The sequence below is a fragment of the Crotalus tigris genome, unplaced genomic scaffold, assembly GCF_016545835.1.
Source record: "Crotalus tigris isolate CLP2741 ecotype Arizona unplaced genomic scaffold, ASM1654583v1 scf7180000021465.51407817327:1047546, whole genome shotgun sequence".
Taxonomy (NCBI): Eukaryota; Metazoa; Chordata; class Lepidosauria; order Squamata; family Viperidae; genus Crotalus; species Crotalus tigris.
This window is the reverse complement of record NW_024098522.1, coordinates 916,461-943,024: the sequence shown is the minus strand read 5'-3', so window position 1 is coordinate 943,024 and position 26,564 is coordinate 916,461. Positions and strand designations below refer to the sequence as shown.

Sequence of the window (26,564 nt, the reverse complement as noted above, 5' to 3'; positions counted from 1 at the left end):
AAGTTACAACAGCACTGAAAAAAAGTGAGTTATGACCAGTCCTTTCACTTACAACTATTGCAGCATCCACAAGGTTGAGTGATCAAAATTCAGGGTCCTGGGATCACCATTTGTAACCTTTCCAGCAGCATCCTACGTGCAAAATCAATGGGGGGAGGGAGCCAGACTTACTGAAAAACCACGATTCGCTTAACAACTGCAGTGATTTACTTAACAACTGGGGCAAAAAAACTCATAAAATGGAGTGCAATTCACTTCACAACTGCCTTGCCTAGCAATGGAAATCTGGGGCTTAATTGTGATTGTAAGTCAAGAATTACCTATAGAAGAAATATGTAAGTACTGTTAGGGTACTTACTGAGTACAGGGAAGGAAGGAAGGAAGGAAGGAAGGAAGGAAGGAAGGAAGGAAGGAAGGAAGGAAGGAAGGAAGGAAGGAAGGAAGGAAGGAAAGGAATGAATTATGTCGGTCAAAAATGAATATTCATATAAAATATAGTCTACCGTCTACTTGAACAAGATGCTTTATTGGTTTGCTCTACCAAAACAAAACCTGGGTAGGTTTGCTAAGTGACAGATGATTTTTTTGAATTCCCTTTTACCATTTACTTTGTCTTGTTTTCTTTCTCCTCATCCATGTGGTGAAGCAGTTCCTCGTTACAGTCCTATTTAATGGATCTGGTCTGGAGCCAAACCCTGGTTCCTGTTTCACTGCCACTGTATCTGCCCATGGTTTAATCAGATTCTTATGAGCTTGGTTCCCCCCCCCCAACAGTTCCCACACAATAAACAATATTATGTTCTTTAATTGGGGCAAAGGAATATCTATACCATTCCCTTGGATTCAGTTGCTGACATGCAGCACCAGATACAACTGTCTGATTCCAATTAGATGTATATACATAGTGTTTTATATTTCTTCAGTTATTCAGATAATTGCTGTCTCTTCAGATAAAAATTCCTTATTTCCTTAAATTGGCTGTGTTTATGCACTGTGCAAAATGATAACAGGACGATGGATATGAAAGAGGGTATTGAAGCCAACAGAGCAAGATTTACTGTATGCCCCAGGACTGGAATTCAAATTATTCCAATTAAAATAGGAAGCAACTCTTTTAACAACTACTGTACACATTTAGAATAATAAGTCTGGAGGCATCCATAAATTAAACTAGTTATGCAAATGGCAACTGTGTAAGGTGACGATAAAAGATAGAAATTCACATGTATTATTTTTATTCAATTTCAACTTAATATATATGAGTTCATCCTCCTCCTCTTCCTTAATTCGTATATTAACTAATTTATTATTTTTCCCTTCCTATCACATTAACAATCACTGCGATCTTTGAAGGAATTTGTGAAGCACACCCTCAGATTGTAGGTTTACCGAAATAAATCAAGGTGATCAATTACAGATTTAAGTTCTCTGTGCTGCTAATTTAGTATCACACAAGCCAGTTTGGTGTAGTGGTTAAGACACCAAGCTAGAAACTGAGCTACGATGAGTTCTAGTGTTGTCTTAGGCATGTAAACCATCTGGGTGACTTTGGGCCAATCACCAGGAGACTGTGAGTTCTAATCCCGCCTTAGGCCTGAAAACCAACTGGGTGACTTTGGGCCAATCACCAGGAGACTGTGAGTTCTAGTCCCGCCTTAGGCATGAAAACCATCTGGGTGACTTTGGGCTAATCACCAGGAGACTGTGAGATCTAGTCCCGCCTTAGGCATGAAAACCATCTGGGTGACTTTGGGCCAATCACCAGGAGACTGTGAGTTCTAATCCCGCCTTAGGCCTGAAAACCAACTGGGTGACTTTGGGCCAATCACCAGGAGGCTGTGAGTTCTAGTCCCGCCTTAGGCATGAAAACCATCTGGGTGACTTTGGACCAATCACCAGGAGACTGTGAGATCTAATCCCGCTTTAGGCATGAAAACCAGCTGGGTGACTTTGGCCCAGTCCCTCTCTCTCAGCCCAACCCACCTCATAGGGTTGTTGTTGAGGACAAAATAGGTTTGTTCACTGCTTTGAGTTATTTATGAAATTAATATTAATTAAAAAATAATACAGGGATTAAACAGATCTTGAAAATATTGACTGTAGGTATTCAATTTACAGTCGGTTGCTTAGCAACTCTTTGAAGTTCCGACAGACCTACCTGGGGGGGAGGGTACTTATGATCTGAATTTGAAGAAGTTCCAATGGTCAGTGCCTCTTGTGCCCCCCCACCCTCATCCCTGCAGCCACACAAACATACTTTAGGCTCTTGGCAACTGGACCGCATTTATTTATTTATTTATTTATTTATGAGACTTATATACCGCTTTAAGTGCAAGCACTCTCTAAGCGGTGTACACCAGTAAGCAATGTATATATATATTTACATTGCCCCCAACAATCTGGGTCCTCATTTTACCTACCCCGGAAGGATGGAAGGCTGAGTCAACCTTGAGCCGGTGAGATTTGAACCGCTGACCTGCTGAACACAGTCAGCTAAAGTGGCCTGCAGTACTGCTCTCTAATTGCTGCACCACCTCGGCTCTTAATTTATGGCTGTTTATGGTCACATTTTACATTTTACAACAGTTTTGCAAAACAACAGCATTTACTTCCTGTTTGGGGCAGAACTGCCCACAGCAAATCATTGGCTTCCTTAATAACTGCAGTGTTCGTTTAATAATGAACGAAGAAATGCAGCGGCCGCTATACAACTATCCTGTTTGCTTAACAACTGCTGCAAAAAATGTAAAATTGGGGGGGGGGTCTGACCTGCTTTTCAGCCATCATGAGTTACAACTATGATAGGCAGGCTCCATTACAGTCATAGCTTGAAGGCTATCTATATTTCAATTTTTTTCCCCTGTGACCATCTTGAAAGGCTTGGTATGTTCCTTTTCCGTTGACATTCAGCCATAATTATTTTTTAAAAAAATCATTTATTTATCATTTATCATTTTAAAATTCTTTCACAATAATCACTGCTGGTGTTCAAGGTGGTTCTTTTTTTTTTTCTTCCTTCCTTCACTCCCTCTTCCTCTCATCACTTCCAACCGTTCCCTTTGGGGGTTGTCGTGTTGGAAACAAGCCTGCAAGAAACCTATGAGGCCAAGAGGAATGAATTTCTGGGTGAGCTACAGAAGAAAGAAGAAGAAATGAGGCAAATGTTTGTCATGAGAGTAAAGGAAGAAAGAAGCGGAGCTGAAGGAAGCAGAAAAAGATGTAAGTAGGGGAAAAAGGGAACGAAGGCCAGATGTTAGGTCAGGGGTCTTCAAACTTGGCCCTTTTATGACTTGTGGACTTCAACTCCCAGAATTCCTCAGCCAGGCACAACTGTGCCTGGCTGAGGAATTCTGGGAGTTGAAGTCCACAAGTCATAAAAGGACCAAGTTTGAAGACCCCTGCCTTATAGTCTATATATATTATAACCTTAGCATGGCTAATACAAATAGCTCTTCACTTACAACCTTTCATTTAGTGACCATTTGAAGAGCACTGAAAAAAGTGACATGGTCACTTTTCACACTTACGACCGTTGCAGTATCCCTGTGGTCCCATGATCAAAATTCAGACGCTTGGCTACTGACTCATCTTTATGACCTTTGCAGTGTCCTGGAGTCATGTGACCCTCTTTTGTGAGCTTCTGACAAACAAAAATCAATGGGGATGCCAGATTCCACTTAACTACTTACTAACTAATTCAGCAGCTGCAGACATTCACTTAACAACTGTGGCAAGAACGGCTGTAAAATGGGGCCAAACTCTCTTGACCACCGCCTCACTTAGCAACAAAAGTTTTCGGCTTAATTGTGGTCGTAAGTTGAGGACTACCTGTGCATATTGACTAATTTCCCACCTGAGGTCTTGAATTTCGCAGTATGAGCTATTATGGTCCTCTCTCCCCTACTTCAGTTTTGTTATTATTTCCTTTGTCCAGTAACTGCCTGTCTTCCCTCTTTTGCCCTTCCTTCTGAGCAGCTTCACGAGAAGTTTGACCACCTAAAGAGGACTCACCAAGAGGAGAAGAAGAAGGTGGAAGACAAGAAGAAGGAACTTGAGGAGGAGCTGAACAACTTCCAAAAGAAGAAGGCAGCAGCTCAACTACTACAATCACAGGGTCAACAGGCTGGCTCTCAACCCACCAAGAAGGACAAGGACAAGAAAAAGTAAGCCGTTGTCCAAGGTTCAGCTCTGTGGGCTTCTGTTCCAGTGTGCTGTCTTCTGTTGCATGTCTGTATTTGCTTCTTCCCATTATCAGACTGGAAACTGGGCTCCCCCACTTCTAAACCCAGACTGAATTATTATTATTTTTTTTTAAACACTATTTTTCCAAGCGAAAAGAGGGATGGGGATGGGAGGGAATAGGGCTTTGACTTTTGATATACCTGAAATATTTTTTGACTATTTTTTTTTTCAACGAGACGGGGAAGCAGAGACCAAAAGTCAAGCCAGGAAATGGGCTTTAATATACTGTATTAACAGATTTTTTTTATAACTGACGCAACACCCAATGAGCTGTTGAGCTGTTACTGTCTTCTCTGGTAAAGTTCTTAAAAGTGTTTGCTAATTGTGTAGAGCCCAAAGCAGGAGAGATTGGTGCAGGGGTGGCATCATCTAGGACAGTGGTTCTCAACCTTTTTATATGGCGACCCCGGTCATAAGGACGCGCCGCGCATGTGCAGCGCCCCCCATGCGTGCCGCGCATGCGAGCCCCGCCCATGCGCGGTGCGCATGCGCGGCGGCGCCCCTGAGGGAAAAAAATGGCAGATTGCGTTGTTTGGCGACCCACGTAAAATGGTCATTCGACCCCAAATGGGGTCGCGACCCAAAGGTTGAGAACCGCTGATCTAGGATGTGGTAACTCGGGCGAAGGGTTGGATTCCGGACCTTGGGAAGATGCACTGGATCGCCAAACAAAATTAGAACTACCCAAGTTTACCTTAGCAACAGCTGAGGAAGAGAAAATTAATAGCTGGGGAGGGAAGAAGGGAAGGTGTGATCCTGTCCAGCATCTTAACTATATCTAATTATTGATTTTCTTGTGCCAAAGATTTGAAAAAAAACACACACAAGGAACAATGTTTGTAATATCTCTACCTACATTCTGAACTATCTATACCAGGGATAGGCAACCTTGGCTCTTTTATGACTCGACTTCAACTCCCAGAATTCCTGAGCCAGCATGGCTCAGCTTGGAAACCTCTCCCTTTCCCCTCAGCATGGCTGGCTCAGGAATTCTGGGAGTTGAAGTCCACAAGCCATAAAAGAGCCAAGGTTGCCTACCTCTGGCCTAGGCCGGGGCCGCTTTATGAGTCATGGACTTCAACTCCCAGAATTCCTGAGCCAGCGTGGCTCAGCTTGGAAACTCTCCCTGTCCCCTCAGCATGGCTGGCTCAGAAATTCTGGGAGCTGAAGTCCACGAGTCATAAAAGCCAAGGTTGCCTACCCCTGGTCTATACGGTATTAATTAAATAATGAAGCACAATATTAGGAAACAGCACAACTCTAATCCTATGAGATGGGCTGCCATTTGCACCGTGACACCGATTTGGCGAACAAAACTTGAGGCCTTAGTGACGTGAGAGGGATCCACGTATTTGCTGTGAAGTCTTTGGCTCATTCACGGTGGAAGTGGAACAAAGTCTGGTTAGCAGAATCAGACTGCCCTATGTAGCACGTTGCAAAATTGGATGTACACGGTTAATCATGCCTTTTGCTTGAATATAAGCCTACCTGAAGCCCTGCTGCGATGTTAGTTTCAAAGGAAGATGGAGTAAAGCATAAGTGACCTGATTTTACTCTTACGTTACCCAGGATAACAAGATACTTCCCCTACATTTTCAGTGCTTTTCCCTCATTCTGATAGCCAATGGAGCTTCACTTAGGTTCTTAAGCCAGACTTCTCCATTCCTTAGATCAGAGTTTCTCAACTGTAGCAACTTGAAGATGTGTGGACTTCAACTTCCAGAAATTCTCTGCTAGCATGTTGGCCTAGGGCATTTGGGGAATTGAAGTCCAGTCGCCTTAAATTTGCCAAGGTTGGAAAAAACCTCGATCTTGCTACCTGGATCAGTTCTCAGAATTCTTAGCAATGAACACGCTGGCTAGGAAACTCTGAGAATTGATGTCGAGGCATAATATTCTACGAAGGCATAATCGTCCTGCTTGTGATTGAAGAATCAACAGTTTTGTGGGTGGACATTGGCAACTTAACTTGTCCCAAACAATGTGCTTTTTCAATTTCTTCTTTACGTTTTTTTTTTTGTCCCATTGGTGTGCTCCTGAAAGACAAAAGAATGAAAAAGAACGCCAATCGTAAATCGATCCATCTGCTCTTGATCATATTTTGAAACGGTGAACGGTTTTAAAGGGCAAGAGCATTAAGTGATGCACAAATAGCACCAATAAATGCACATGTATGTATCTATACCAGGGGTCTTCAAATGTGGCCCTTTTATGACTTGTGGACTTCAATTCCCAGAATTCCTCAGCCAGGCACGTGTGCCTGGCTGAGGAATTCTGGGAGTTGAGGTCTACAAGTCATAAAGGGCCACGTTTGAAGACCCCTGATCTATACTCATGACCTTTATAAAGTGAGACTATGAGCATGACTTGAAGGAGCAATCTAATATTCTTGAAATGTCATCTCAAAGAAGATATTTCCTTTGCCACAAGTGGCTTGTCTGAGCTTGCAAGGCGTGGTTACTTAACAACCCATAGCTGAGTTTGGCAACCTGGGTTCACATTCTTTGCTTTTTGAGCCAATGTGGGTACCCACAGAGCGGTAAAGAAAATCAAAATGGCACGCATAACGTTGCAAGCAAAGCAACATTTTTTTTTTTTTACATTTGCACCTGAAAAGCAGACAGGACTTTGATCATTGGTAGTTGTGACTGCCATCTTGACTTTATGTCCTCCCTGCGGACATTCCACCTAGTAGCCATCCAGGAAGCAGCATTGAGGTTAAGAAAACATTTGGATCAGAAGACTGTAGCTGCCTAGTTTCCAACTTCCGTTGGTCAATTGAAAAGCATTTTCGTATCCATTCCATTCTTCTCTCTTAAGAGTCCCCAAAATGAATTAGGTTTTCTTCCTACCATATCTAGAATGTAATTAGGTGGTATCTTTAAGGATTAGAAACTTTCCTAAGACAATTATAAACGTTTGTGGCTAGATAACATTTTTTTTTCAAAACTGTATAATACTTCTTTGTACAGATATATATAAAGGGAGCCAGAATTGTTTTGCCAAATACTTTGAAGTACAAAGGATGCTAGCTAATTGGTGACATTTCTATAAAATGTCAATAACTTCCAAGGTAATATAATACTTCCTTCATTTGTTGATTTAAATTCCCTGGAAGCTTATTCTGCAAAAAAAAAAAAAAGTATATGGTATTTAACAAGATATGATGCTTTGTTTTTCCTGGGGCAGACTGCTCTCTGCTGTTAGGAGCCTTCAAAATTGCAAACTGTATAAGGAAGAAAACAAAATTTGTATTGATAGCATCCTTTCCTAAGGAGCAGCGATGAATGTGTAGACGTGAACATTAACAATTTTTTAAATGAAGGATTCTATTTTTGATAACGGCTGTATGTCAATGGCCATGTGCAAACGTACACACTGGAGCAGTGTGCAAGAGGTGTTGAACTTTTACCTTTATAGATTATGATTGTTGTCAAATGAAGGACTCTTGGGTGGCACCGATTCTCAAGGAAGAAGCTGTGCATTTGTGTATGTACACATACAGCAGTGTGCAAAACCTTTTGAATTTCCACGCTGCTGGTATGGACCGAAAAGGGCTGGAACACTTCCAGTGAAGTCAGAGTAATCGATATAAACATTATCTCTGATTTACATCGATTATGTTTTTTTTTTGGATTGATGTATTTATGGGGAAATCCCAGGTTTTATTTGCAAATAAAGAATTTAACACAGGAGATTGTTTCAGTCTGAAAATCATTGCCACAATATTGCATGATTTCAGCCTACATTCCGATGTGTTCTGTTTGCAACTTCTAAACTTCCCAGCCATTGTGGGTGACAATTCTGGGAGTTTCTTTCATTTCCAGCACATCTGGAGAAAAATGCCAAGGAAACAGCAGTATCTCATTTCAACTTAGATCCTTTTAGTCTTGTTTTCAATGCCATCTCTCTCCCCCCCCCCATTGCATACAATCCATCCGGAACCTACTGGAACAAATGGAAGGTGTGTTAAGGGCATGAGAAAGCTCGAACATCCATTCTGTTCACTGAGACTTATGAAGGAGAATCACTTGCTAGATCAGTGGTTCTCAACCTTTTTAATGCCGCGCCCCCCCCCAAACCGGTCGTAAGTCGAGGACTACTCAACCGGTCGTAAGTCGAGGACTACTCAACTGGTGCAGCACCGTTTGCAGAATGGGACTTTTGGCGGGCTCAGCAGGGCAGAGACAGCCTGGACAATTCCTATTGGCTTTTGAAAGCCAATAGAATTAGACTCTATTCAAGAGAGTCTATTCTATTGGCTTTCAAAAGCCAATAGAATAAAAGGGAGTAGCACAGCTAAGGAAAAGGGGAAAAAATGGCGGATTGCGTTGTTTGGCGACCCCCGTGAAATGGTCGTTCGACCCCAAATGGGGTCCCGACCCACAGGTTGAGAACCACTGTGCTAGATTAAAGTCGAGGTCTTGAAAAAACGTTAGCATTCCAGCAGCTCTCTGATTTTTAAATTGGAGCACTTACACACCCCCTGGATATTGTTTTCTGGGATTTTGATGCTCTGTTCTCCCAATTCATATCCATGAGGTCATTGTAGTTCTTCACTAAGACTCAAAACATGAAGTTTGACTCCTTGTGGCTTCATACTTGTATTCTTGATAGCGCTATGAAAGTGTTTTCCGCTACCTTCTTGGCATGTTATTTTGACTTCTCATTCTGACCAACATCCCTGAGATTCCATCATGGTCTCTGGTCTAAGGACAAACCATGTTGAAGCTTATGAGGTCTTCACTAATTTTGTAAGCTCGGAGCCACCTCCGTACACTTACATCTAATCTTCCAGAGCTGAAAATAGCCAGTGTAATATTTCTGTGGTTCCTTCATAACTCAGATCGAGCTGAGTGTTCCAATAGTTCATTTTTTATACAAGATTGTTGTCAGATATCAAAGCAAACATTTTTTTCTCTTCCAACATCTCACTAGCTGACACTGGCTGCTGATCCTGGAAGTTGAAGTTCATTTATACGTGCGACGCCCCACAACAAGTGTCTTTTCAAATAGCACCATCTCTTTTTCAAAAGAAAAATTATTTGCCTTGTTCCTAGGCTACATCTAGATTACTGTTTTCCTTGTTTGGCTGTGGACTGAAAATACATCATTGTTGGATGTACTTATGAAGGGCTTAGTCCAGTTTGCAAATAAAAGATAATCATGTTTTGAGCTTACAGCTCTTAACTGAACACTTTTTAACTGTCATAGATCATGAAGAGAATTCTCTGGGGAATGCAAATATGGTACTGTCTTAAAGTACCTCAAGAGAATATCTATATAAATTAAGTGTTCGTGCATGGCTCATATTCTTGTGGGGTCTGCCCTTTCAAACAATTTGGTTTTTTTATAGAGAAAAGTATTTTGAAACAGGTGTTTGGAAAGACAGCTTCTGAATATAAACTCTGGCACTTCCACATGAGCTGCATTTTTGAAAGCATCCTTAAAGAAACCCCACAATATGAAAATACAAAGAAACAATCCTACCCTGGGACAGTACTGTTTTGTAATTAGGATGTGCAGGCTGCCAGAGCAGATTATTTTATTATTACCCCGTTGTAAGATTTTTCCTGCAAAAAATAAGAGGCACGATTTTTAAAAACAAAATGGAAGTCTTCTAGTCTTCTTGCAAGTCCATAAAATTCCTTATCGCAGACATTACAATTTCTTCTGTATTCACAGAGTTCCCCCATGTGGTTATAACCTCACACTACAGTTTACAAAAGGGAAGAGCAGTTCACACATACAACTTGATTTGTGTTGGCCACATGCAACATACTTAAATTTGTTTCTGTGCTGATATAAGTGTCCCGCTAAGCTGCAGTTAAACACATCTTCCTTACGCGGGCATCTAAAGGTTCAGAGCAGAATGGCAGATAGCTGCACCTAACTCAGATTTCCATAATTCCATAGCTAGAGAAAACCAAGATCATGGCATCCAGCCCTCTCAATTCCTGGCAAATAGTTGGGGAAGAATTGGAGGTAGTGACAGATTTTATCTTCCTGGGCTCCAAGATCACCATAGATGGGGACTGCAGCCAAGAAATTAAAAGACGCTTGCTCCTGGAGAGGAAAGCTATGGCAAATCTAGACAGCATACTAAAAAGCAGAGACATCACCCTGCCAACAAAAGTACATATTGGTCAAGGCCATGGTTTTCCCAGTTGCAATGTATGGCTGTGAAAGTTGGACCATATGAAAGGCTGAGCGCTAAAGAATGGAGGCCTTTGAACTACGGTGCTGGAGAAGACTCCTGCGAGTCCCCTGGACTGCAAGGCGATCAAACTGGTCAGTCCTAGAGGAGATCAACCCCGACTGCTCTTTAGAAGGCCAGATCCTGAAGTTGAAACTCAAGTCCTTTGGCCACCTAATGAGAAGGAAGGACTCCTTGGAGAAGAGCCTAATGCTGGGAAAGATGGAGGGCAATAGAAGAAGAGGACGACAGAGAATGAGGTGGCTGGATGGAGTCACGGAAGCAGTAGACCTGAGCTTAAATGGACTCCAGAAGATGGCAGAGGACAGGAAGGCCTGGAGGAACGTTGTCCATGGGGTCGCGATGGGTCGGACACGACTTCGCAACTAATAACAACATAGCTAGAGTGGAACCAGTGCTGGTTTCTAGCTATTTATAACAGGCTTGGGCAATGCAAGAGGGGATGCGATGACTCAGTGGTTAAAGACCCTGAGCTTGTCAGTTGGAGAGTTCAAGTGCTACGCAACGGGATGAGTTCCCGTTCCTTGGCCAGCTCCTACCAACCTAGCAGTTCAAAACATACAAATGCGATGAATAGGTACCAGTTTTGGTGGGAAGATACCAGTGTTTCATGCACCTTTGGTGTTTAGCCATGCTGGCCACGTGACTATGGAAATTGTCTTGGGACAATGCTGGCTCCTTTGGCCAAGAAACAGGGATGAGCACTGCGCCATAGAGTCAGACCCAAGTGAACAGGGAAACCGTCACCTTTTTGTGCAATACAGGATCTTTATGGTATGTCCCTGATGCAGGGATCAATGTTTTTGGTGTCAAGAGACACGTTCTGCTTCAACGTTAAGGGTCTAAAGTGCCAGATGCAAGGTGCCAACGAAGTACTTTTGATTGCCCCAGGTTAATTGCTCAGTGATTCTTACAAAGAACTTCTTTGCCTTTTTGGATAGAACTGGTACTCCATATCCAGAGACTGAGGGATACCTTTCAATCTTATCATTTGCTACGGGATGCTTTAAGTGGGAAACTGAGGGAAGATTTCCTTGGGGCAACATAGTCTGAAAGTTTTTCTGTTTCCTTTTTTCCTTTTAAGGAATTGCTCCAGTTTCCCTAGATAAGAATTGAAGCTTGAAGCTTTCTAGCTGACAAAATTCTGATGGCATGTCTGCACTGCGATTTAAATCCATCCGCTAGGACTAACTTCACATCTAAATCCAATAGGTTACAGTGCAAATCGGGCAGCTGAGATCTTTATACAGTATTAATTCAAAGCAAAGCAGCGGAGAGCACAGGAGCAGAATCAAATTGGACTTGTGTAAGAGTTTTCCAAGCTGGAGCAGGCTTTATAGCAGTGGTTCTCAACCTTTTTAATGCCGCGCCCCCCCCAACCGGTCGTAAGTCGAGGACTACCCAACCGGTCGTAAGTCGAGGACTTTCCCTGCCCGGGAGCGCCGCGCATGCATGGTGCTGCCCCCTGCACTGGCCGAGGCGTAGCTGGCAAGTGGCAGAGACAGCACAGGCCGACCAGCACCTGGGCCAACAGCTGGCCCAGCCCAAGGGAGGTAAGGCACCCGCCAGGCCCCAAGCACGCCAGCAACCCTCCCTGCGCCCGCCGGCCTCCCACCTCCCACCCTGGCCCTCTTTTACTTACATTTTTAGTAGTTGCTCAGCAGGGAGGGGTGGAAACTTCCAGACAGCTCACCTTCACTGCAGACAACTTGCAGCACGTTTGCAGACTGGGACTTTTGGCGGGCTTAGCAGGGCAGAGACAGCCTGGACAATTCCTATTGGCTTTTCAAAGCCAATAGAATTAGATTCTATTCAAGAGAGTCTATTCTATTGGCTTTCAAAAGCCAATAGAATAAAAGGGAGTAGCACAGCTAAGGAAAAGAGGAAAAAAAATGGCGGACTGTGTTGTTTGGCGACCCCCGTGAAATGGTCATTTGACCCCAGATGGGGTCGCGACCCACAGGTTGAGAACTGCTGCTTTATAGTTTTTGTGAAGACCATGCTTTTAGTGTAAGACTATGCTTAGGACTTCCCAAGTTCAGGTTTCAAGTTAAAGTATGTTGGAGAAAGACTTTTTGCTAATGACAACGATGGATAATATTCCGATTTAAATTGTGTTAGTAACAGAGCTGCAGTCAACAGCTACTTTGCATCTATATAAGACTCTTTGTCCATGGAAACATACCATGAGAAACAGAGTGGAGTCAGATCTAGAATATGGAGAGAGAGAGATCTTATTTACAATATCTTGTATGTGTGAAATTTCAATAAATATGGCTTATAAAATGCTGTTGGCAGGCAAACGGTTTTCAGCAGTTACACGTTTTACAAAGGACACCTTATAAATTTGGCTTTTTTAAACTTCATTGGTTTGGATTGGAATTCAACTGTGACATGAAATCTACGGAGAATAAAATTTTCTGCTTGTGAGGTTCTTTGGAGGTTAAGTCAGAAGAACAGATATTTTGGGTTAATTCCCAATCTGGGTCATAAGATTGATAGGTCAGATTTAAATTCCGTTTAGCAACTTATAAACCGGAGAATTATTTCACCTGAAGTAATATTCTCCCTTAGATTTTAAACTATAAACAAAGAAACAAAATTCCAAACTGGTCCAATATCAGGAAATTCTGTTTAATACTTCCAGCTACTCCAGACAATAGGAATGACTTATTTTTATTTCACGAAAAAGCAGCATTTAAGGCAGAGACACATACGTTCAGAAATAAGTCACTTTCTCAGTACTTTAACATTTTTTTTCTTGCATCATGGATTACAGTCGTGGCCAAAATTGTGGAAACCTTTTGGGAAAAGTGTACAGTAGAAATGCCATCTTTGGTTAAGTTTCCACCCATTTTTCTTCTAATTTCTTTATAACTGTAGCCTTGTTCACTTAATAATACTTTTTACATCGCTTTCTGGGCGACCAGTCAACTCTTTGCACCATTATTTTAATTTTATTACATTTTACAAGCTCACTAAATGAAAGAACACAAAAAAACCCAACCAACTTGATAGCGATCCCATAACACACTGACCAATGTCGTCCTCTCAGCTTCAATACATGAAGTCAATCACTGAACCCTACTGTGATCTGATTGGCTCATTGCCAAAACAAGATGACACCTGATTGGCTCTCTAAACACTCATGCTCATTGGCTACGATCAGATGAAGGAAAGCTGCCTGATATCAACCTAAACAAATTGTGCTTCCTTTTTCTGGTTATTTGGCTATAACTTTTCATAGAATACAGTACAGATAATTGAACAAACTTTGTTGCATTACATTCTTGATTAAATTATCTTTCCATTGATATATAATTTTATGGTACTACTCCAAAAAAAGTGTTATTAGCCATCAAACCTCAAAAATACACTTTTCCCAAAAGGTTTCCACAATTTTGGCCACTACTGTAGATGTCACTGTTTCAAATATACAGTTCTGCCCATTGGTGAATCACTAATTTAATAGGAAGAGACCACTGGTTTTATTAGAGACTACATCCAGGCGTAAAAAATACCACGAAAAGGGATTTTTTTCCTAGATTAGTACTGCCTATGCAAGGAGGTTTTTTTTTTCCTCTACAGAGCATTGAAACAAGGTATATTCTGTTAAAACCTTGGAAAAGTTGTATTTTCAAGCTCCTGTAAAAGAGGTTGACAAGTTCTTGCAGTATATGTTCTTTAGCTGTGACTTAAAATACAGCAGATTGTTTAACTCAGGGAATTATGTAGCGTGTCCAGTTCAGAGCATAGGTAAAAATTATTTCCACCACATCCAGCGGCTGAAGTCTCCAGTGTTATTTAATCTACTTTGCTCAAGTGAAATAAGATGCTTTTGATCCAAAATGCAGTGTATTGCAAGTACTTATTTGCCTATTAACTTATGAATGCTTTCTAAATTCCAGCTGTCCAGAGTCTGCATACGTACATTATCTATCACAGCTTTCGCATTCTTACAAAGTAGGGAATCCCTATGTAGGTGTGTTGATATCTTTAAAGTTGTGTTGGGTGAATAATGCATTCAGTTTATGTTCACACCAGAATACAGCAACTACAAAATAGGTTTTGTATGGTAGGGAGTCCTGGAGCACAACTGCGAAAAACTTTTCTGCCTGGGAATTTAGAAGAATGTAAAAAGCTGGCTTAAAATGGCCTATTTTGGACATTATATATTGCACTTTGTTTTAAGTACAAATTTTTGAAAATAATCTCGTTTGGCTGGGTCTGGATGACACGATCAACCATAAACATTATAATTTTCAAACTGCACCAGTTTTGATGTGTGCAGTCAGTTTAAAACAAAGCCAACCTCCTGATGATTTAGTAGTGCAATATGGAAATCCAGCAGTTCAGTCAGACTGCAAATCCATTTGGCTCAAGTTTGGTTGGAAGCGTCTGGTTTATTTATTTATTTATTTATTTATTTATTTGAGTTTTACTACGCAAGGGTCATCATCAGTCAATCAAAGCAACTCTGCTTTTCGACTTTCTCCTTTCTCAGAGAAAGTGCTCATCTGTAAACAGCTGGGAAATTGGGGTTGCGGTTTTGTATCCTTTCCACTAGATTTTCCTGCCATTGAGGTGAGGGGGTGATTTGTGTTCTTGCTTCCTTTTGTTTTACATTCCGTGATGATTCTTTGCATGGGTCTCCGTGAAGCAAGGAACAAATGTCTCTTCATCCCGTTGTTCCCCTCCTTTTATTTTCCCCTCCTTTTTGAGTTGCGATTATTTCTAACCTTTCTGTTCTCGTGTTTTTTTTTTAATTTGCAGTTCAAGCTTCACATAAAGGCTGCCAAGTCAAAGGAGGTTCCTGCATCCCCTCTGCTTTTGCAGTAATGTGTTTCAGCCATCTTATGTTTATTTCTTTTAAACCACAAATCCTTCTGATTAGGATTAGTTTGAAGGGGGCGGGTGGGTGAAGCGAGGGGCACCTGTCATGGGGGGGGGGTGTTATTGTTTTTCTTTTTTCTTCTCCTGAGAAGACCTGCAACGGCCATGTTCTTTAAAATAGGCGAAAGGATCAGAACTAAAGAATTCATAAATCCTGTCCCTTGGGTGTCAGCAAGAAGGGTGGGTGTCAAAAAATCAAGAGAGCAACCACAGCCCTACAATCAGGGTTCCTGTCCTTTTTCTAAATGTCCATCGCAATTCTCATAAAGAGATGACAGGGCTTCAATCAATGGTTTGTGATCGTCGTGTTTACATTTGGACGTACAAGTAGTCCTCAACTTACGAACACAATGGAGCCCAACATTTCTGTTGCTAAGCGAGATGGTTGTTAAGCGAGTTTTGCCCCACTTTACCACCTTTCACGCCACAGTGGTCAAGTGAATTACTACTATGGTAGTAAGCCCAATTGTTAAGCGAATCTGGTTTTCCCCATGGACGTTGCTTGTCAAAAGGGGATCACAGGAAAGGTGAGACACCGTAACGGTCATAAATGCGAACCCATTGCCAAGCATCACATGATTGTGGGGATGCTGCAATGGTCGTAACTGTGAAAAACGGTCAAAAGTCACTTTTTCAGTGCCATTGTAACTTTGAAAAGTCACTAAAAGAACTGTTGTAAGTCGAGGACTACCTGCACATCCATGGGAGACCACATCCCTGTTGATCTCTGGGTCAAGAGCTCCTCTTGAATGAAACATGATGGCTGATCGAATATCTTTAATAACAAACTCTGGCTCCTTTCTTGCAACAGCCTCTTGAGCAGTGGGGAGGAACCCAGCCAAGTTCTTGACTAGCCTAATGATTTTAACGGGAAGCGACAGATTTATCTGCGAGTCCCACTGAAATTGATGGGATTGTCTTCTGAATTCACATATGGAGGGATGGCATGAGCCTTAGTTTTTAGTTTCCATTAAAACCACTAATATTTTTACAAATTTGATTGTGCCTTGATTTTCTTCAAGATCAAAAAGGTATTCTCTCTTTAGGGTTTTAGACATGGTGATATTCCTCTGCGGCTTCAGTTTGTGACACATTTTTCTTGATAAGGAACATCTTTTTAAAAAGCCGTCACTCTACACGTACTACCCTGGCTTTCCGTACCAACAAAAAAACTCTCTCCGTTTTTCTAAAGCTAGCAGTAAGAAAAATAATTCCAGTCTTTGAATAAGCAATGCTGGCTGTGGAATTCTGGGAGTTGAAGTCCACATGCCTTAAAATTGTCAAGGTTGAGAAACACTGATCTAGCATGTCTAGATTGCAGGTTTTCTCTAAAACTCTCCAGGAAAATCTCAGTTAACAAATACATGTTTTGTTGCATCTCTGGCGAATAATTGGATCAGGCTAAATTCAGTTGGGTTTGCCGAGTCTCATTCTGTCATTGAGGAATCCCAAAGTCAGAGTTCAAATACCTAGTAAGAAGATTGTCCTTATGTCCTACAGCAGGTGGAAGAGAAACTTAGGAACACCAATTCTTGAGAGTGTCATTGGTGCATTCATTTTGGTTCCCACCAATTTCCTTGAGACCCAGCCTTAAGTGTTCAGGTCTTTGAATCATCACTCCATCCATGAGTCCATGTAACTATCAGAGACCAGTACATATTTCTGACTTGGTGTAGGAGTTCTCTACAGGCAACAAAACATAATTCTTTCTTCTGCTTCTCACCAAGAATACTTGCATGCTTCTAAAACATTTTAGGGAAGGACCTTTCAACCTTACACGAACGCCCTGCCATTGTGTTCTGCTTTCATAAAGTCCTATCAGATCCAGTGCTCCTTCCAGGAAGAACTGTAAGGTGATAAAAAAAGCTAGGGACTTATTGCATGTTACTTTTTGATTTGCATGGCTTTCCACTGGCATAATACTTCCCTGGGTGTTATTACATGGGCCTCCTGCTTCTTAACTCGACCTAACAGGTTGATTTTTTTTCCTTTAACCAAACAGCTCTGGGAAGGTCGTAAAACTAACAAATGCAACCTATAGCCAATACAGAGTTGCAATTTTTTTGATTGATGATTGATTCTATTTTGGTTTCTTCGTCTAAGGCAGCGTTTTCCAAGCTGAGCCATTTTAAGATGGGTGGACTTTGACTCCCAGAATGCTGGGCTGGGGGTATTCTGGGAGTTGAAGTTCACCCATCTTAAAATGGCTCAGCTTGGAAAACACTGACCTAAGGTAACAATAGGGCCTCAAGTAACTCCTTGCAAAAGACTCTGGAATTCTACATTTTCCAAAATCAGAGCGTGTCTGAAGGAATTAATTAATTGCCTATTCCAAAATAGAGAAACATAATCCATTACAGTTGGGATCAAGCTTAGTGTGATAATGGGTATTAGTGCTATGCTTAGCCACCTGAGTTTCAGCCAATAGCACCAGGTACCTTTAATGAATGTCAAAGGAAGTGTTTGATACATTTTTTTCAAAAAAAAAAATCACTTGCCAATTCTAGTAAATATGCAGCAGCCTTTTCTAACCTCTACCCTCTAATTAAAGGAGATATCAAAATTTCTCCTATGACAATCTGCTGGAATGATAAATGGCCCCATGTACAAAATAGATAGCTTCCTTGTGGTTAATATTGGGCAGAAAATGCACTTTTAATACTTAATTTTTTTATCTACAGCCAATAAAATAGTAGAACGTACATTATAAAAAAGGACTCATTTGCTGATTTTTTTTTTAAAGGTCCCAATCATATTCAAAACAGTTTCGAATAAGAAGGATAAGCTTTCCTATTCTTCCATATACCCTGAAATCTGGATTTCATCTTTGGGACGCTCGCTTCTATATATGAGAATCTTATCCCATTTCAATTGTTTTCATCCACAAAATAAATTACATTTTAATCCAAGCAAATGGCAACGCTTCAAAGTTGTTTGGACATAATAGTCTTTAAAGGAGACATTTAAACATTCTGAAAAATAAGTAGACATGCCAGCATGAGAAAGAACATTTCAAAGTAATGTCCTGTGACATTTAAACGATGCAATTTGACTGGGAGTTTGCAGACTCCTTATGCCACTATAAGAAAAGTGGATAATAGAATAGAAAGATGATTTGTAAACTTAGTATAATATGCAAAAGGGTGAACTTGCCTGCCACAGTTTGAGGATCTTTTTGGTGAATTGAGATGACAACATTCACAATCTACAGGTACCATCAATGAAGTCTATGCTGGACATGTATTTTGGGAATTGTCCCAACTTAGCTAGAGAGCATCAGGTTGATTAAGGATGGACTAACTCTTCTGGTTTCCCTTAACTTCAGACAATGATGGGAATCTTGGTTTGGCAGATGCATATCTTGGCATATTGTTTAAAATTGCATTTTTCCAAGGGTCTTGAGGGGAAAAAAACACACACACACAAAGTTTTGATACTGAGCCAGTTGAAAACCTGTGAAAACATTCAGCGTAGACTTTGGATGGAGAAAGAAAGGATGATTTTTTACTATCATCGTTGTTAAATGCCGCTTGCCAGCAAGGATGAATGTACAAATAAAATGTGTCTTCTGTTTTTAAATTCTGCAAAGATGAAGTGTTTAATTATTTCTGTTTTCCCATGCTGGAATAGATTATTTCCTTTCGGATACATTTCAAGAGGTGGTAAGCTCTGTATAGCTCCTTAGCTTAACTGGATCACTTTGTCCCTGGCTGGTATCCTACGGTATCTAACTAGCTCCTGTTTCTTATATTTTTTCATTGTTTTTTTAAATATGCACCAGTCTGCTGAGTCTTTGCCCACTTTTCGCATTCCACCGCTTCCGCTTCCAAACAGTTGAGATGGACTTTAGGGTTTTCTGGCTCTCAGCTAATGCAAAAACTAACCAGTGAGGGAGCTTGATCTTCGTCTAAATGAGGGGACAGGTCAAGCATGGAATTGAACTATCAGAAAAGAAAGAGAAGGAAAAGGGGCTAGCTAGAGTGAGTTCCTCAACCGTGGTCACTTTAAGCTGTATGAACTTCAACTCCCAGAATTCCCCAGCCAGCCGAGCTGGCTGAGGAATTCTAGGAGTTGAAGTCCATACCGCTTAAAATGGCCATGACTGAGGAACACTAAAAAAAGCCAACTAAAAAAAAGCTTTGCTGTCTAAAGCTTTGTTTAGACTTTAAACTTTCCCAATCTTGAACTGAAGCCAGTTTCCTAACCATGCCCTGTTAACACCTATTGTGCAATTCTCTGGAGCTTGAATGCTTTGTATAGTGTGCTTCTCCGAGCTGTGTCCGTCTGTGTCCTATTTTTAATGCGCTTCCGTGCTTGCTGAATTTATTATTCTTAGCTTTGTGGAACTTTTGTTACACCCCAGTGCACGTGAAGACTGGCTGGGGAAAGATGTAAGATAACCATTGGGCTAAAGATGTTCTTTTACCTGCGCGAGAAACTTAACGGGCTAGCTAATCTTCTGTGAATTCCTTTTAAGCCAGGGGTCTTCAAACTTGGGCCCTTTGATGACTTGTGGAGTTCAACTCCCAGAATTCCTCAGCCAGCCAATTCTGGGAGTTGAAGTCCACAAGTCATCAAAGGGCCAAGTTTGAAGACCCCCCCCTGTTCTAAGCAGTCAGAGGAACATGTTCAAAAAGTCAAAAGTAGCAGGAAATAGTGTCCTCACTTAGTGGGAAGGACCCCCACCTGCATAAGGGCCTTGACGCTTCCCCCAAAATAAATGGGCATATATGAAATCATTGGGTTACTCTGTGAACAAACAAACCTGCCCCCCCCCCACTTGCTTAACCAATGCTAAGTATCAACTGTGTTAAGTTAGCCAGGAATCAAATATTGTGTACTTAAAGCCATTGCAAAGGTTGGACACTTTTGACTTTTCATATACAAGTGGTCCTCAACTTAGGGCCACAAATGAACCCGAAATTTCTGTTGCTGAGTTAAGCAAATTTTGCCCCCAGTTGTTAAGTGAATCGCTTCAGTTGTTCAGTTAGTAACACGGTTGTTAAGTGAATCTGGCTTCCCCATCGATTTTGCTGGTCAGAAGGTTGCAAAAGGGGGTCACATGACACCCCCCGGACACTGCAACCGTCATAAATATGAGTCAGTCAGCCAAGTGTCCAGATTTTGAGCACGTGACCATGGAAATGCTGCAAGGGTTGTAAGATTGGAAAATACCCATAAAATATCACGTAACTTTGAATGGTCACTAAATGAACGTTGTAAGTCCAGGACTTCCTGCATTCCCGGGAGGCCATATTCAGAGACTCCTCATGATAGTAACACAGTTTGTCCAATGAACCATGGTTTAAAAAAAATGTTTCAGTTTCCAGGATTCATCAGTTTTTACACAGTTGACTTGCAAAGTGACATTGCAAGTCATGTGGTCTGACATTGTTAGGAGCGCTGCTGTGATACTTTTAACACCCCTGCTTTACCTGGAAGAAAAATTTCTCTTGGACAACTGTGCGCTGAGGCGTCCTCTGCTTTTGCAGAGTGTTCACAGACACAAATCCAACTTTGTGTGGCTCCTGTAAGGCTAATCACAATGCAGCCAGTGTCAAACTTGTTGATTTGTCCTTAAAAGTCACTTACTTCAGCGTTATCAAATCACCTGAGGCAAGGTTTCCCAACCTTGGTGCCTTTAAGATGTGTGGACTTAAGACATGTGGCTGGCTGGGGAATTCTGGGAGTTGAAGTCCACATGTCTGAAATGGTATAGGGTTTTCTGCCTGAGCAGGGGGTTAGACTAGAAGACCTCCAAGGTCCCTTCCAAATCTGCTATTCTGTTCTGTTCTATTCTATTCTATTCTATTCCTTTATTCTGTTCCTTTTCTCTATTCTATTCTATTCCATTCCTATTTCTTACTCTATTCTATTCTTATTTCTTATTCTATTCCTATTTCTTATTCTATTCTATTCTATTCTATTCTATTCTATTCTATTCTATTCTATTCTATTCTATTCTATTCTATTCTATTCTATTCTTAAAGGCACCAAGGTTGGGAAACCCTGATATAAGGGATCCATTCATTTGTAAATCTTTCCCCAGTGTGTTTGTAACTGAAACATAGGCTGGTGGTAAAGAAAGGTGAAGAAGAACATTCCATCAATATAAGAAGCAGTGGACTGGGTGAGTTTACTGACAAAAGACACCCTCTGTCGCCATATTAGAAAGAAACTTTACGTCATGATTATCATAATATTACCATTACTTGATTAGAAGTCTACCATGTTCTCCTAGAGAAGAAGTAGGCAAGTGGGTGCCCTAGGCCAGGGGTCCCCAACCCCTGCGTCGTGGCCACTACCCATTCATAACAGCCATGCGAATGGTGGCCGCTTGTGCTCATGCGCAAAGCTTCACTCGTGCGAACGCAAGGCAACGCTTGCACAAATAGAGCTGTTCACACTCATGTGCTCCCCTGACACTCATGCGGTACCATTCCCTCTCCCCCCACACACACGCCAGGACCCCAAGCCGGAAAGGTTGCCCTAGATATTTAGGATGTAGCTCCTTTTTATTCCAGATAACTTGAATTATGGGAAAGAACTTTGAAGTCCAAAATATCTGGCAGACACCAGGTTACCTGACCTTGGTGTAATTGCTACAATTCCCATTCAGTTCTCTTTGCCAATTTTACCCCATTTCCTCAGTATTTTTTTTTCCCCTTGGCCCATCAGTTTAGACCAGGGGTCTTCAACCTTGGCAACTTTAAGACTTTTGGACTTCAACTCCCAGAATTCCTCAGCCAGCCCTGGACTTCCTCAGACAGAATTCCTCAGACAATCCTGGCTGGCTGAGGAATTCTGGGAGTTGAAGTCCACAAGTCTTAAAGTTGCCAACTTTGAAGGCCCCTGGTTTGGACACAGTGCAAATAAAATTGGTTAGAAAAGTTAAGTGTCTTTTCTCCCTATTATCTTATTCCTTCTCCGAGCCCAATTAAACAATTTGCTAGCCATTCCCTTTCCATGCAAATCATTCTTTTAGAATAATTAATTGCACCAGCCCAAGGGTCAATGTCCCACAGCAGTGTTTCTGCCGAATTGGCTGGAGAATTCTGGCAGTTGAAGTCCACATGCCTTAAAACAGTGGTTCTCAACCTTTTTCATGCCGTGACCCCAACCGGTCATAAGTCGAGGACTACTCAACTGGTGCAGCACCGTTTGCAGAATGGGACTTTTGGCGGGCTCAGCAGGACAGAGACAGCCTGGACAATTCCTATTGGCTTTTGAAAGCCAATAGAATAGACTCTCTTGAATAGAGTCTATTCTATTGGCTTTCAAAAGCCAATAGAATAAAAGGGAGTAGCACAGCTAAGGAAAAGGGGGGGGGGAAATGGTGGACTACGTTGTTTGGTGACCCCTGTGAAATGGTCGTTCGACCCCAAATGGGGTCCCGACCCACAGGTTGAGAACCACTGCCTTAAAATGTTTCCATAGTTGAGAAAGGAAGTTTGATGGAGGTGAACAGGATGCAAATTTCTACATAACACTGGATTGGCAGTCCTCATTTCATACCCAGTAAATGGTAGAAAAATAGAAAATGGAGCCTGTAATTTCTTCTTTTTAACCCTTTGAGGATGAGGGAACTAAATAACAAGGACACTAGGATTTTGACCTGCTTTATGGCGCTCTCTGGGCTACTTGTAGTTTGTTGACTGCTGCACTCGCATTTCTGTTCTGCATCTATCTATGCCTTTCTTCACAGTAACCCTTGGCTGTGCACAGAGTAATGTCTCTCCTCACCACTTTTGGGATGTGCAAAAATCTGCATGTAAGTACACCTGGAGAAGAAAAATGCGTCCGTTTTTGGAGGGAGCTTACAGGCATATCTGTAAGGAGTATGGTTCGATATAAGTCTCTGCTTCTTTTGGCCAGAATAAACAAGCCTTTCTAAGTGGAACGTAAACATGCTGACTCCACTCCAGGAGCTGATGAGATTTCAGCCCCTTTGAGACCAATGGCACAGCTCAAGCACAGAAAAGTCCCATAGATTTCAGTGGGAGGTAAAACATAACAAATCACATTCATACAGTAGCAAATAGATCTGGTCTACTTCATTCCCCATTACCTGGGCTTACCCTGGTAGGTTCCCCGCACCGTAAACATTCTAACTTTGAAATAAATCCAATGAATTTCGGTTATTGCCTGGATTTAAGCTAATTCAAAGAGAAATTCCATCTAGAGCCCTTGCAACTTCATTCTTTTGTGGTTTAACCTAAAGCAGACATGTCAAACACAAGGCCCGGGGGCCGAATGCGGCCCGCAACGTGGTTTCAGGTGGCCTGCGAAGCCATCCTGGAAACAGAGAGGGAACGGCCCCCACTACCTTGGCCCTGGCCCAGGCCGGCCGGGAACCAATGTACAATTTTGTGGTGGCCATCTTGGCACTTGCCCCGGTGGACCATGCCTTGGCACTTGCCCCGGTCCCACCCCCTTCTGCCAGAGACCCTCAGATCTGTCCCATTCCTGCCCAGGCCCCCCACAGGCACCCTTGACGAGAATGATGTAGAACTGGCCACGCCCACCCAGTAGGCCACACCCACTCCATCCACGCCCACCCGCCTCCCCTGGTAGGTTCCCCGCATCGTAAACATTCTAACTTTGAAATAAGTCCAGTGAATTTCAGTTATTGCCTGGATTTAAGCTAATTCAAAGAGAAATTCCATCTAGAGCCCTTGCAACTTCATTCTTTCGTGGTTTAACCTAAAAGTACTTTGCATATAGTGGGAATCCCCTTAAAGGACAGGTGTTTAGGATTGGCCTGTTAATTCAGTTTCCAGAAAGGTTTCAGGACACAACTCTTGAAACACAATGCGACCTATTTTAATATTAAATTATTGAATACTCACAGAATTGTGTGTGTGTGTGTGTGTGTGTGCATGTGTGCGTATGTGTAGATAAAAGGAAGACAAGATTCAGACATTCACCCAACTATTTTGAAGGTTAATCTCACATTAGTATTTCGAGTGCCAGATAAAGAATTCAACTGGGATATTTCATGTTTGTTTTGTATTGAAACTAATCTTAAAAAAATAATATCAGACTGGGGTTTTTTTTTCACGCATAGCAGTAGGAGATACTTCATTATCACTTGATGGTTTATTGCATAAACTTCCGTTGTGTTTGCACAATGCACTAAACCCAAATCAAACAAATCTTCATGATTGGCTTCCTGTGTTATGCTGGGTGAATCCAGCCAAACGCTGAGAAAAAACATAAAAGTCAAAACAATGGTATCTAGCCTCTAAAATCTGGTGCTTAAAGTGAATACTTCATAACAAGACCAATCTTGATTTGCAACTCTGAGAGGCGTGACTGATAACTTGAGAAATTGGAAAAAATTAAGCCCTAGAATCTGTTCTTCAGTATCTCAATTGCTTCTTTCTTTTAGGTGCCTTTAGATCACCTCTAGCAAGAGAGTTGCTTGCCTGTTGTATGTGACCATACTATGGGAGGGACTACAGGCAGTCCTCGACTTACGAAGACAATTGAGCCCAAAATTTCTGTTGCTAAGTGAGACCTGTCAAGAGAGTTTTGCCCCATTTTACAACTTTTCTTGCTACAGTTATTAAATAAATCACTCCCGTTGTTAAGCTAGTGACACAGTTGTTAAGTGAATCTGGCTTCCCCATTGACTTGGCTTTTCAGAAGGTCGCAGAAGGGGAATCACGTGACCCCGGGGCACTGCAACCGTCATAAATATGAGTCAGTTGCCAAGCAGCTGAATTTCGATCACGTGACCATGGGGATGCTGCAACGGTTGTGAAGTGTGAAAAACTATCGTTAAGTCCCTTTTTTCAGTGCTATTGTAGCTTTTGAACGGTCAGTAAATCAACTGTTGTAAGTCGAGGACTACCTATATATGCCAGAAATGCAAGTTAATGAAGGATGGAAGCCTGTCATGGCATGTTGAAATACATGGTCAAACACTGAGACTGCACAGCTGGATCATCTAAAACCGAGGTGGGGGAACAATGGCCTTTTTATGACTTGTGGACTTCAACTCCCAGAATTCCTGAGCCAGCCAATTCTGAGAATTGAAGTCCACAAGTCATAAAGGGGTCATCGTTCCCCACCCATCATCTAAAACTACCTTTCTATTTCCTTCACGTAGAACATAGTCTTTGCTTACCAAGTCCTCTGTCAAATTTCTCCTATCCTCCTAAAAGCCTTCAAAATGCTATGTACGTTTCAGCCCCATGGATTCTAAACTATGGGACAAGGGATCTCCAGATATGGGTGTCTCCATAAAGGACAATTACCAAGAGAAAAAACAACAACGAGTAATTGGGTCTGTAGGAGATAACAATGTCTTCAAAATATTGAAGTTGAATAGTACAAGACTGGACTTACTTAGGATACGATCTTTGCAGTCAACAACTGAACAAGAACTAATAATTGTGGGTTACTAGGCATTGCCACTTTAGTGGGATCCTGTCAAATGGATCTTGATTAATGAATTCATAAGGAAATAAACAAATTGGACGTAAAGCCTGTAGGCACAATTTCAAGAGACGATGGAACAGCCACGTGGAATTCCTCAACTTCAAGGGCTAATTGTTTGAATGAAATTGGTACGTCACATTCAAAAATAGGATTCCTCAATGTAGGCACCGTCCAGATACATGATCTTCAAATTCCCAGAATTCTTTGAGGTGGACAGGCACGAACAGGGATTTCTGGGATTTGAAGTAGCTTCAACATCGATCAGATGGCTTCAGTAGGACTGAAAAATCTTACATCAAGACCTTTTTCTCAATCGGCTAGAGATCTCCTAGTGAATGCTATGTTTTGCAAACTCTGATGTACTTGTTGTGAGCTTTTGTTATTCCTGGCTATGTGAATTGTATGTTTCTTCGGAGTCATATTGTTTTTACTAGAACTTTGCATTAAAAATGGAATCGAAATCACAGCTACATTTACAGTCTGTCTATAACTGTGTAGCTGGAGGCTGGCAGTGTATTTTTGAAACTTATATGAAGGTTTATGTTTTACTTCTCCCTCTCCAGCTTATTGAAAAATAAAACTGTGAACAACAGTAGGAATATATTGTTTGTATACTTCTATTTTTATTGAGTGTTGTTTTTTTTAAAGTTTTCATAACAGCCTCAAAACTTTTTAGGTCTAGTGTGTTTATTAACTTCCTATTTTGAAAATATCCAGAGTGAATTTGTAACCAATTTACTGTGATTAATAGCACTATATACTGTAT

General features: G+C 41.5%; 1 protein-coding gene across 1 annotated transcript in view; it reads left to right on the top strand.

Moving 5' to 3' along the window:
• The window catches only part of SEPTIN11 (septin 11), a 125,591-nt gene extending 99,327 nt beyond the window's left edge, over positions 1 to 26,264 (top strand). The window contains 5 exon segments of the mRNA XM_039318708.1: positions 3,086 to 3,185; positions 3,187 to 3,219; positions 3,976 to 4,163; positions 23,058 to 23,123; positions 25,467 to 26,264. Of these exon segments, the coding sequence (XP_039174642.1) occupies positions 3,086 to 3,185; positions 3,187 to 3,219; positions 3,976 to 4,163; positions 23,058 to 23,082 (346 nt within the window). The 3' untranslated portion in view covers positions 23,083 to 23,123; positions 25,467 to 26,264.
• Positions 26,265 to 26,564: the final 300 nt, after the last annotated feature.